The sequence below is a fragment of the Lagopus muta genome, chromosome 4 (assembly GCF_023343835.1).
Source record: "Lagopus muta isolate bLagMut1 chromosome 4, bLagMut1 primary, whole genome shotgun sequence".
NCBI classification, from domain to species: Eukaryota; Metazoa; Chordata; class Aves; order Galliformes; family Phasianidae; genus Lagopus; species Lagopus muta.
In genome coordinates this window covers 21,003,907-21,016,796 of record NC_064436.1, presented here as the reverse complement: position 1 = coordinate 21,016,796, position 12,890 = coordinate 21,003,907, and the positions used below count along the sequence as shown (strand labels likewise).

General features: G+C 40.0%; 1 protein-coding gene across 6 annotated transcripts in view; it reads left to right on the top strand.

The window, feature by feature from the left end:
- TENM3 (teneurin transmembrane protein 3) overlaps positions 1-12,890 on the top strand; it is a 1,260,835-nt gene that overhangs the window by 1,058,596 nt on the left and 189,349 nt on the right. Inside the window, exon 1 of one of the 6 annotated variants that reach the window (XM_048943310.1) lies at positions 12,662-12,800. The exons of the other annotated variants lie outside the window; for them this stretch is intronic. Coding sequence (XP_048799267.1) covers positions 12,758-12,800 — 43 coding nt within the window. The 5' untranslated portion in view covers positions 12,662-12,757. Of the gene's footprint in view, positions 1-12,661; positions 12,801-12,890 lie in introns of those variants that run through there. 6 annotated transcript variants of the gene reach the window in all.

Genomic DNA, 12,890 nt, shown 5'->3' with positions numbered 1-12,890 from the left:
TACATTGAATTTCTGGTCTGATAATTCTCAGCAACAAAAGTGTGATTGTGGTTGCTGAAATCCCAGCTGCCATATTTTCAGGTAATTACTGGGGGGAAGGGGTGGAAATTATCTTACAGTATGGAAAATGGTGACTGAATGTACCCTAATGTCAACTGCAAGTTTAGAAAATGCCTCTTGCTATATGGATATCTGTTGCTCTTATGCAATGATCAGGACGGGTTATAGAACAGTCTTTGAAGTGCTGTTTCATCTTCTGGGTCAGTTTGTGATAAAGTTCTGGGAGCTTTTATTCTGTTGGAACATATAATTGAGTTATTTCAGTTATATCTTTATTTGCTTCCTTTCTTCCCCTTTTTTTTTTTTTTTTTTTTTTTTTTAAGCTCTTTGTGTCCTCTATATATACACAATTACTCCAGAAACAGAATTTATGGTGTTTTGTAATGTCTGTACACCATGTTGTGCGAAGTATCATAAAGAGCAGCAAATAGTCAGATGGTACATTTAGGGAAATGTTGCATTAAAGATTATTACAGACATTATGTAGTTACATTGTTACATCCTGATCCTGACAGATACTTGGTGAGAGCTGTAGCCTCTCTGTTGGCACTCTGTCTCTTTCTTAAGACATAAAACATGGAATGGCCCCAGAATACTCGAGGCATGCATCTTTTAACACTTGTTAATATTTGTTGACTTTCCTCCTTTCCAGTTTATAAATATCTGTAATTGTGATGAAGATTAACTACATTTTTTTTTTTACTTTGCTTGCAAAAAGTGAAGAAAAAGGGAGTAGTACTGATCTGGGAAGCGAATTGGGATTCAGGAAATCAAGGTTACTTTACTTGCTTTTCTGTCGGTGCCCTGCTTGGACTCCAATCCTCCTGCAGGCAGAGGTGAACAGCCCCAACCTGTAATGTCTCTCTCCCCCCTCACTATTCTTTGCAGTTGTTTGCAGGGATTGGCTCTGCCATGTTCTCACTGCACTGAGCACTATGCAACAGCTTCTGTTAGAATGAGGAATTGCATTTCCTCTTTGGGTGCTGACTGGGACAAGCAAATAATGGTGCTGAGCCTGGTGCCTTCAGCAAGTGAGGACTGCAGCTACCTGAGCTTGTCTGACAGCTGTTGAGCCCCACTGCACTTGAGGCAAGCACGTGTAACGATGGCGTGGTTGGTCAGAAAGCACTCCTTCAATAGCCTCGGGAATTTTGGCTGGTAGCATTTGTGTGCAGCAAATGGCCTCCAGAGGCTGTGTATTCATTAGGATAAGGCAATGGTAAGATATGCAGTAGCTGGATTAAAGTCTTGCAGATTTGCTGGCAAAAATCTGGTCCACTGTGAGTTCCCAGGCATGTGAGGTAGGGCTGCTCTGGATGATGTGCCTGCACCAAGGTTCTGCAATTCCCACTGTAAGCATAGATGAGTTCTTACTTATTTCCCCCAGTCTCAACCATGCAAAGTGCATAGATGTGTCTTAGCTGTGATTTAGCTGTGCCCTTGACGTATGCATTTCTAGCAGACTGTCAGGGTTCATTTTCCCCTTTTGTCATTGCTATTTGAAGTAGGTCGTGTGTTCATCAGGCAGCAGAAATAATCTGCATAAATGTTCTGAACAGAACTGAAGGAAAAACAGCTTTAATATTCCAGAAAGAATATTCCCATTCCAAATCAGGGCAAAATAGGCATTTTTCAAATTAGTGTGGTTGCAAATAATAATAAAAAAAAAAAAAATTAAAAAAAAAAAAACCACCATAAACATTACAGTTTAAATTATTGGAAACATTTCCCAACGATAATTATGAGATACTTTGTTTGGATCTAAGCTGTATATAGTAACTGTTAATGCCATTTAGATTGCATTTGAAATCAATATATTGTAAATGGGCTAACAGGAATATTTCGGAGATATTTCAAACTGATCACAGAAGGAATGCCTCAGAGCATGCATCTCCAGGAAGTTTTAAAGTGAAGTGTCTTCTCCAGAATTAAGGAGCTGCTGAGTATAGTGCTCAGGACTTACAAATCCTTTTTACAAAGAAGTGCTTGATGCAAAACCCAAGATGGGAGAATTGCGATGTCACAGCTGTTTTTTCAGTGTAATGTGTTGTGTGTAGCTGCAAATCTACGAAAGTGGTTTTAGGATACATGGAGTTAGATTGATCAGGATAGAAAATAATGCAGGCACTGTAGGAAAAAAAAATGTATAACTAAAGCTTGATAATCATTTTTTTCTACTACTGTCTTCTTACTTTCTAACTACTGTCCAATTTACTACAATTTACTTATTTTTACATCATGTGCCCTAAATGCACTAGCATAAAATTATTCTAAATGAAAGGCTGGAGTAAAATGTCTCTTCTTAAAGCTGCAACATAGTTATAGCATCACTCTATAGCATCTTTTCTTTGGACTGTGTCTGTACAGAAAGTGATCCTTTTTGAGCTGTTGCAGATGTCCTGATCAAGGCAGTGCTTGGTAAGAGGTATGCATGTGTGTGTGTCTCCTACACAACTTAAAGCCAGGGTGGGGGAAAGGGGCTTCAGCCCTTTGTTTTATGTACTGGTTAGAGCGTGTCCCGATGTCATCTGAAATCTGTGCTCCCAGAGATTGCTAGAGGCTGAGTTTCAGAAGTTAAAGCACTATTTCTGTTAACGTGTGTTTATATACATGTAGGAATTATTTTCATGTCTCCTTTAGGAATTGCAAGCAGGAGGGTAGCATTACATTATTTCTTTTGTGTACTAAGATGCTCGTATTTAAAAACAAAGGCATTCTGCTTACTTTCAGATACAGCACATCAAACAATTGGTTTAAATGTGGTTTTATTGAAGGAAGCAGAAAAGAGCCGGGCTAAGAAGAGTTTTGTCTCTGAGATGAAGAGAGGGCACTCCTGCAGCTCCTCACTCCGGTTTGCAGCAAGGCTGCCCTAACGGTCAGCTTACTTCCTTCAGTATCGATGTAGCTACAGGGTTATGGTGAGGATGTCAGATTGCTGTGGTTTGGGAGTGGTCCCAGTGCAACATAAGGCTGAAACACCAGAGCTGCTGCAGGAGCAGTGCAAATGGGCACTCCAGCGAATTGGTGATGCTGGTCCGAACTGCCTTTCATTTGTTTCCACTTTCCTAGTACTGTTCATTATTGAAAATATTGATTTACAGGTTAAAAAAAAAAAATAGCAAGTATGTTATTATTCCCTAAAATTACAGGCTGTATACTTTGTTGTTAATACCTGGCTCTTTAGTCAACTGAGTGGAAGCTGGTTTTCAGTGTAACAAGTTGCATGTGTGCCTTTACCACCTGGCCCTCAATGATCCCAAGGCTTTGCTTTATTGATCTTTGGTTTTAGTTGTGATACATTTGCCATGCAAACTGTGTGTGGTGCAGTCCTCTTGATGGTGGCAGAGGCTGACACGTTACATATATTGCAGTTGAAACTGAAGAAAGAAGCAGCTCTATGTGGATCTTTGCTTGCCTCTGTAACTGAAGGTAGTCATTTTCTGTGTGGTTAGAGCTTGTTTGTTTTCGGATTTTAATAGTAATGTTCAGAATTAAAAATAATACTGATTTTTCAGACTATGAGCTGTATTTAACTACTGGAAACAGTGAAGAAAGGATGAGCTTCATAAAAAAGTCACTCCTGTGATATGAAGAGTTATAGGCCAAGAACTGCCTTACATCTAGAGTAATTAATGTTGCTTTATAAAATCCTTATAATTCACCACATCTTTTTTGAAAGAGCATTGACTGAGAGTTTTTCCTGCTGCGTGGTCTTCAAACCCACATCACTGACAAATGACTTTGGAAAGGTACAACTGGCAATTTCTCAGGGCTGGAGAGCCACAGTTGTGGCTTTATGTAGGTGGAGGTGGTGATGTTTGCTTTTGGTGTTGGGGGGTTTTGTCTGTTTTTAAATACGTTCACAGAAAAGGAAGCAAGCAAGTAAATACAGGTGGCACATCTGCAAATGGCCAGAGCCTTGTGGAGCCCACTGAGGTAAATGTAGCTCGGTACAGGCACAGAGCTCTGCCCATAAGAAAGAAATTGTGGGACTGACCCAGAGTTAGAAGACCTAGTTGTATTAATAAAAGTCAATGCAAAAAACAAAACCAAGTTACAATTATGCTGCTGAGGTTTTTTGGTTTTTTTTTTTTCATTGTTTACTTCATATCTGTGTCTTCCATGACTTTTCTCATTATTTTAAGTAAGAAGAAACTGTGATCCAGTTTTGTGAACAAAACTTAGGATGTATCACAGAGCTAAACAAGATTTTGGAGTTTGTAAGCTAAGGTGAAAACAGGCTTATGGATGAATGCAGAAATCAAACCTATGATTCTGAGACCAGGGTATTTCTACTCTGTTTAACTAATGTTTTTATACTGAGTATTCTGCTAAGAAATTTTAATTAAAAGCTGAATTACTGGCTGAAATATAGGATGATTATACAGAAAATACTTTCTGAAGTCTACCTGCAGAACAGCAAAACAATTTTCTTGTGACTGCTCTTCTTTTTTTTCTGATTTTTAGTTTGGAAAGATTTGCTTATTTTTCAAATTGTCTTTTTTAAGGTAATTTATTAAATCTTTGAAGACCTCAGTGTTGGCTTCTGTTTAATGGACTGTAAATGTCTCAAACAGTAAGTGTTTTTTGGACTACGTTGTCAAAGATGGCTTCAAAAGCAGTGTGGTGCCCTGACCTGCCAGACAAAGGGAGACAAATGAGCAGAAGCATGATGGGCTGTGCAGTATGGTCAAGGAAAAGAAATTGTTTGTCTCCATCTTTGCCTTTTGCTGGTAAATCAGTCTTGCTACAAGGCCTGTGCTTCCTTTGCTTTCTGAAACAGATAAGTGTTTTAAAGCAAAACAAAACACTTTTTTTCTGCTAAATAACAGAGCCAGGAGAATCAATGGTTAATCTTGTTAAATATACTAAGTTCAGAAGCATAACTAAAATGCAGAAATAGCAACTAACATGCTGCCTAAGTAATATACTGCTATGTTAAAAATACTGAAAGAAATCCCTGTTGCCTTCAGCGTTGTTCTGCATCTGACTGTATATTCAAGTAGCGGAGGAATGTGCAGAGGCAGAGCTTGTGGGATTTTCCCAAGTGCAGTACCAATATAACAGTTTGCAATTTAAAATCTGTCTTTGCTGCCTGACACATCACACACATGTATTCATCAAGCAGGAGGTTTGTGTTTCACATTTGTTCTTGAATTGCAGTGCACAGAGATGGAATGCTTTTTTAGAGAACAGGAATGACTTACCTTATCCGTATCAGATTGTGAAGGGGAAAAAGAAAAGCTTATTATCTTATCAGGCGTAGGTTTAGCAGGCTTCTGTAATTGGCATGTGAACCTTGGTCTGAGCACTTGTTTCAGCGTGGAGATATCTGGTCCTTTCATGTTCACTAGTTGGCTGGAACACAGTTTCAGTTCACACAGATTTCTATGATGGCCACTCATTTAGGGGCTAATATCTAAAGATGCTCAGAGTCCATCATATTGTTAGTCCTTGAAAGAACTTAATTTGCGTATTTAATGTAATAATGGCAGTAAGTGAAATATTTCTATTTTTGTTTTAAATGATTCTTTTAAATCAATTTGACTATTGTAGGATCATTAATTTGAATGCTTCATTTTTAAATCTTAGCCCCAGAACATGCATGTTCCTCTTATCCAAATATAGCTACTCTGAATACATCCAAACGTGTGCTCCATTAACCCACCCAGAATTTGGGTAGAGGTACCCATGTTGCTGCCCAGTCCCAAAGGCCAGCAGCCCTGTGAGTTCCCTGATGCCTGTGCTGATAGTGGTGCAGCTGCATAGGCTGTGCAGGGCACAGTTCAGCTGATCCCAAGATCCCAACTACTGCTTGGCACCTTGGCAAATTCTGTGCTGTGGAAATGACCAGAGTGAGTTCAGACCACCCTGGCCTGTTCAGCATCTAGACAGTATTCCCTTCCATTTAAATATTTAATTTAAGCACGTGTAAATGACTGTGAAAGGCTTTCTTTACAGCAGTGGTCCTCAATGACTGCTTTTTTCCATGAGAAGTCGGTTGTGCTCTGCTCAAATACGCACTTTTAAAAAGTTTTCTATGATAAGTGCACATGTTGTTAGTATTTTAGGTTTTTAAATTGAGCTGCAGTTTTGCCATATAGAAATGTTTATTTCTGAAACAATCATCTAGAAATATAAATCTATCCCGTCAGCTGCTTCCAGAGACTTGCTTTCCTAAAGGGCTGTAGACAAAAAGCTGCCCAGAGCATCTGTCATTGTGTTTCATGGCAGTCTCCATGCTGAATTGTGCTTTTTCACTTAACTGCCCCTCTTTGAGCAACTGGCAGCACATACAGTCAGCGTTGCAAGCAGACAGGTCTGTGTCTGACTGTAGTGGAGCTTGTCAGGAGCTGTCTCAGGGCCACGTAATGCTGAATGTTCTCTACGTACTTTCATTGCATCAACTGCCTGGCTGTGTCTAGCAGGAGGTTTGCCGCAAGACCTCTGTTCTGGATTGGAAGGTTTTTGCTACCTTTTCCAATATGTAAAGGCACTTTGATGGCAACTGATCTTCCAGCTGAGGTTCTTTTAAGATGCGATATGGGGTCATCTTGTTTGTCCTTAGATTTTTAACTGGGGAGAAAGATTTATGGTAGAAATCCTGGGGAAAAAAAAATGCTTCCAGCCAGATTTGTGCGCTTTGATCTGAAGTAATGCACCAAAGTAATAAAAGATTAAGTGGCCACAAACTTTAATGTCAGCTTTAGCAGTCATTAAGATCTTTCAGGTGTTCTGTAATCGTTAATTCAGTTCTCACTTCATTAAAATTATATGTTTGTTGAATTTGCAATTGGACCGGGATTTCAGAATTGTGTCTGCTGTGGAACTTGTGTGTCCTCTGTATTGTGGTTGTCGTGAAGCGTTTTTAAATACAGCAGTGTTTCTTTACACAAGTTCTCTTTTCGTGGTCTACAAGAACTGCATCAGAAGCACTTTGTGCTACATATTTCGGTGTGCCCTGGAATAAGCTCCCATTTTCCCTCACTCACCAAGCCTGTCAGGACACAGTGATGTGTCATTTTCCTTTCATTCTGAAGATTTTGCAAATGGCCTTTTTGTGTAAATATCAAGGTGAACTTACTGAGGAGTGGTATAACTGTTCGTATTACTCTGACTTTGATTAATGTTTCAACAAAGTGTCTTTACTGGGAGTTCCTGTGGGTTTGTCTTTTGTTGTATCTCTAGATGTTGAAGGGTAAATAAGTGAGCTGAATTTCAGTGTAATCAGCTGGGTATTGTATTCAGGTAATTGTTTGACCAGGGCAGTCATATGGGTATTATGAAAGATGTGTTTGTTTGGAGAGAATCTCTACATTAAAGAGATGATCAAACAAGTTTGTTGTTGTTGGCAAACTGGGATGTTTGGCACTGGAAAAAAAAAGCAATGATACACGACATGACTTTTTATCAAATGCAAACACTTGATAATACATTGTTGGGCAGAAAGCCTGCGTGTGCATCTGGAGTAGCATGAGCTAGGATACGAAATGGGGGTTCAGAGCTGAAAATGACCATATCTGGAAACAGGCTGATGAGTATCTGTAGCTTTTTGGAGCTTAAATAACTAATTCAATTTCAGTTCTGTGTCTTAATAGATTTTTGTAACGTAGTGAATTAGGCATTAGCTTGTATCTACCAAAACAAATCCCTTTCTTCAGTGCTTTCCAGTGTTTTAAGTAGATTTTAATGAGGAAGAACTAGAGAATATAAAGCAGATTCTGCTAGACTCTGACACTTTGTGTTTAAGAGCAATTTCTCAAACAGATAATGCACGGTGGATTCCTGTAAGTTTGATGCTACAAGAAAAAATATTTTTCATGTTGTGATGCAGCTGCTTCATCTTGGAGGTGGAAATAGTCATGCATCTGCAAAGAGGAAATGTAGAAAAGAGCAATGCTTGTGAATAACATGAGTGTAACTCCCAGAAGTTCAGAATTAATTGCTTATTTTGGGTATGCATATCATAATTTTTGTGAACTGTGGGAAGATCATGTTTATGGTGCTGTTATTTCAAATTTCTGCACTATTTTGTGCACTTTTCAAAGAGTCAGGTACACAGCACAATATGTATATATACATATGTGAGTATTCTCATTGATTTATGTGGTTATATATATAAAATATTCATACTTTAATAGAAAATGAAACCAGTCTTTATTGAGTTAAGCTGTGAATGTGGACGCTGGGCTGCAGAAATGATTGATGGTTTTCTTACCACATCTAATAGCCTAACCAGATTTAACAAAACCTTTGTTCGCACTCTTAAAAGATACTGGAACATTTTGTTAAAGAGCGGCTAGTAAAATGTTAAACTGCTGCTTTGGTATTTCGGAGAGATTTTTCCCAAATTCTGCTCTAGATAGTAGATCTAGAATGTGAGGGTGCTTGTGCCCACAGCACCACGCTGATCCAATTGAAGGAAAATGCTTATCATACAAATCATATCACTCTTGGGTTATAACAGCAGCTCCACTCCTGCTGGTGTGTTCTGCCTTTGCAGGGTGTAATGTGGATGTGACTGCTGAGCCCTGTGTCCCCTTGGGGTCCTGCTCACCTGGGGTGGCAGGATCTCCTCTGGCACATTGCTGGCAGCACAGTAGGCAGGAAAGAACTGGACATGGGGAACTCTTAGACGGGTACCAGAAATTCATGCCATTCATCACTGAGGAGTATTCATGTTGTATGCTGTAATCACTGTAGTTAAGGACTATAGTAGTATTTTGTTGTGCCCTCCTGGTATTTTTTTCTTCCGCTCCTTTTTCTCAGGCTTGCTTGTCCTCAGGAGTGAAATTATTCATGGTAAATGTACTTCTGTATTCCCCCCCCATAATTTACTGCAACTTCTCTGTTCCTTGTTCCCTTTGATTGGCCTCTCCATGTAGTCATGTAGTGCGCAATACAAAGATGGATTGTATGGCATTCTCTGCTGGGGAAAATCAACACATAGAGCAGGCTCATTGCCAAGATGTTCATAATTAAACTGTTGCTATGGACAGAATTACATCAATGTTTCTATCAATCATTTGCTGCAGTTTTGTGACTGCTGGCATTGGGATTTTTAGCTTTTAGTTTCCTTTTGCTTCCTGATTTTCAAATGAAGCATTAGAACAGAGATGAATTTAAAAAAAAAAAAAAAAAAAAAAAAATTGTTTGAAGCAAGAGGAAAAAAGATAATTCCATCATTCTGGCTGTGTTGTGAGGTATCTATCTGCATCCAGCTAATGAAAGATGCTGTATGCAGTTGTTCCCATTGAGAAATTATGTCTTTGTGACCCAAGAGCCTACTGCAAAACTACAGTGGTGTGACAGCTATAGGGTATGTACCAGCGGGCTGTACAGTCAGAGCATTACCAGCTTGCATTAAAATGTTGCAAATTCACTAATACAGCAGGTGTGATAGAAAACAGCATCAAACTGGTTAAACCTTGGGGGGTTTTTTTGGTCCCCATGCTTTCTTTTTTTTTTATGCATGGTAGGTTGTGAGATGGGCTGATGACAGCATAGTATCTAGCAGACCGTGTTGGGGCAGAGCATACCTGCCCAAACACCAGTGTGATACTTCACCTGCCACTGTGTTGCTGGTAGCGTTATCCCCCATTGCTGTGATTTTCAGCAAGTAATTCCTGTTGGTAGCACTCAAAACATTTGGTGTTACATTAACGAGTGTGCAGTGTGTTAAACAAGGAGAGGCCCAGGGCTGCAGTACAAATGAGGTAGACTGAGGGGTAACAAATGATACTGAGTGCAGGGAAGATCGCTGTAACGAGATAAACAGTGTGGTGTCACAAAATTGTCTCCCAGTTGACAAAACAATCCATATTTTATAGATTGCCTTAAAAATTGAAGGATGGAGTCAATTATAGCCAATTATGATGCTACATTTGCTGGAGGAGTTTTCATGTCCTTTGGGGAGGAATAAGGAAATGCTCAAGTCAGTCAGAAAAAGCTTTTGCGTTTGCTTCCTTCTTTAATCTGAGCGTGAGTCTTCCTGCTTCTTCAGGTGGAAACTGTGTGAAACCTGGGACAGACTTATCTGAAGGAAGAAGATTTTGTAGCTCTTTCGTTTTATTTTATGTTCAGCCTGAAATTATGGTAGATAATATGGCAGGTAGAAGAAGGAACTTGGATGTCCACAGCCCTCAGTAATGTTCGGGCTCGCTCAGTGGGAGCTATGTGTGCAGCCTGGTGATGGCAGCCTGCTTAGGCAGAGCATAATGACATCTTCAACTTGACTTGCTGGTTTCCCAAAAAAGAGACTTTGTGTCCTCCAAGAGATGACTCGTGGATGCTGTATATTTCCACATTTAGCCTGCTGAAGTAAAAATAAAGGAATGAGGGTGTGGAGCAGTTTGCTGTGACCCACAATTCCTTATTGGAGAGCAGCAATACAATGGAGTAAAAAGCAGCGTATTGAAGATGAAGATACCCACATTCTTAAAGGTGACAATAGGCTGAGCAGCACTCATTTATTTCTTTGCACAGCATTGTTTAATTTGGGCTATTCCCCTGGCCCTTCTCATCTGAGGCTGGGTGGGGATCTCATGCTGTAGCATTGGCTATGAGGAATAGCATCCCAAACCTGGGAAGGCTGGTGATACTAAAGATTCAGATGTATAGATATTTGGAGGTAAATGCTTAACAGGAAATATATTGAGTAGTGTTTCCAAACGTTATCCTTCTGTGTTCAGGATTTCATTTTACCAGCTAGCTTCAGAGGGTGACCTAGTACATGTGCCAATGACAAAAGCTACTTGTAACAATTCAGATCATGCTTTCTGCTTTATGAAATGGGATTGTAAAAATCCTCTCAAAAATGACATCTGAAATAGCATTAAAACACAATTTCCCTTTGATAAGGTTTTAAGGCACTCATATGAAAAGTGACACTGCTTTGAGTGGCTCTGTGTCAGCATTATGCAATGTGTTGCACACAAGTGACGTTAATCCATTAAGGGTGTGAGGGTCACTTATTTTTCTTGTGAAGTCATTAAACACCTTTATTGATTTCTGTTCAATCACTTGTGTTCTGCTGGCATGCAGCAATCTCTAGACATGCTAATAGTGCTGTTGCTAATAATGGTTATAGACCAGAGTTTTAAAGACAGATATTACATTCAAAGTAAATTATTATGCCTAAGTGAAGCACAAAGGAACTTAAGGAAGCAGTACTGCTTTGCTGTTTGCAAATTACCTGAACCTGCTTTATTTTAGAAGAATATTTTGACACAGATGTTCTGAAATCAATAATTAGTCATTTTCAGTGCCTTTGCTTTTTCTAAACATACCACATTAATTTATATTTTTGGACTGTTTCTGTTATGTGATGATTGAGAAACTTTGAGAAAATGAATGCAAATTTAGTAGCTCTGTAATAATTAAGTTGAAGGTTTGTAAAACCAGTTTTTCTGTTGAAGTCTGTTTAAACACTGGACTGTAAATGCTTTACATTTTACTGTCTAGTTCAGGATTATTTTGTCATCTGAAACAGTGTTGCATACATGCAGTGTGAGTGGGACCAAATGCTGTCAGAGTACATTTCTTCTTCACTCCCTCTTACTGGATCTGTTCATCATGAACAAATATGTAAAACACAATTAAATAGAACGGGTGTGTTTTAGCTCCATATGAGTGGGTGCATAGTAGAAAAAAAAATATAATGGCATGCTCTGCTCTTGCCTACTTTAATGCCATCCTAATGACTTTATCTTGACACTTTGTCTGAGCTTGTTTCCTTTCCTAACAGATAACTGCAATTGCAGTTTACATTATTCCTACTTAGAAGGAAATGAGGTTTGAGATGAATTTAGGATATGATTGAAGAGTTGTGGTATCTCTGTTAATTTCTGCAATAATCTGATGTTGTAGTTGGTGTTTTTTTTACCTCATCTCCTCTGCTTTTTTTTTTTTTTTTTTCCCCCCCTTGGATATAAGTAGTTTAGCAGAGTAAATTATCAGCTTCGTCTTAAGCATAGCAAAAGTAGGTGAGTGCAGTATCTCCACAGCCGAGATGGGAAGTTCTCATTTGCAGGCAATGAGTTGTGTCCTGCTGAGGAACTGCTGCTTTCTTTGTGAGTCTCTGCCGGCTCCTCAGATCCTGACAGGTTATGTCGAACAGCACGGGTCACCCCATCTCAGGCACCAGGCAAAGCCAAGTAGCAGCGAGTTTATTGCACTGGCTCCGGAGAAGCTGGTGTTTGCTCAGCGTTTCCTTTGTAGCCCGGTTGCCTGATTTCATTGAAAGAAAACAGAGCGAGGCTGCCCTGCTAATGAATTATGACAAGCCTTTTGCCTATCAGGCAGAGAGGCTCCTGCTTATCTCCTTCTAAGACAAAAACTTAATGGAAGATGCTCAGACAGGCAAGCTCTCTGATGATCTTCCTCAAGTGCGTGCCTCACTCTGCTGCCAGCACGCACAGAGCCGTGAAGCTGCAAGTGGCAGCAGCGTTTAATGCTGCCTCCCTCATAACGCCTGAATAATTTTCCAGAGAGCAATCGCCGCAACTGCTGTGAACGTGGCTGTTTGTTTATTTTTCACCTTGGTCCTGGTGGATTGCTGACCTAGCTAATCTGCCACACGCGGGGTGGGGAGAGGCAAGGAGGAGACAGTTCCACATCCCCGAGGCCGGTGTTGTCCTCCTCAACGAGCTGGGATCGGTGCGGGCTGCCCGAGGAGATCACGCCATGCTGGGCACACATGGCCAGTTCTGAGGGGGAAGAGGATAACCTGGGCTACTGGGGTGAGTTCTGTGAGGCTGATTGTCATCTCCCTGCAGCCTCACGGCTTGTTATGTTGAGCAGCACAGCTTCTAAACTTCCAAAGCTTTTTT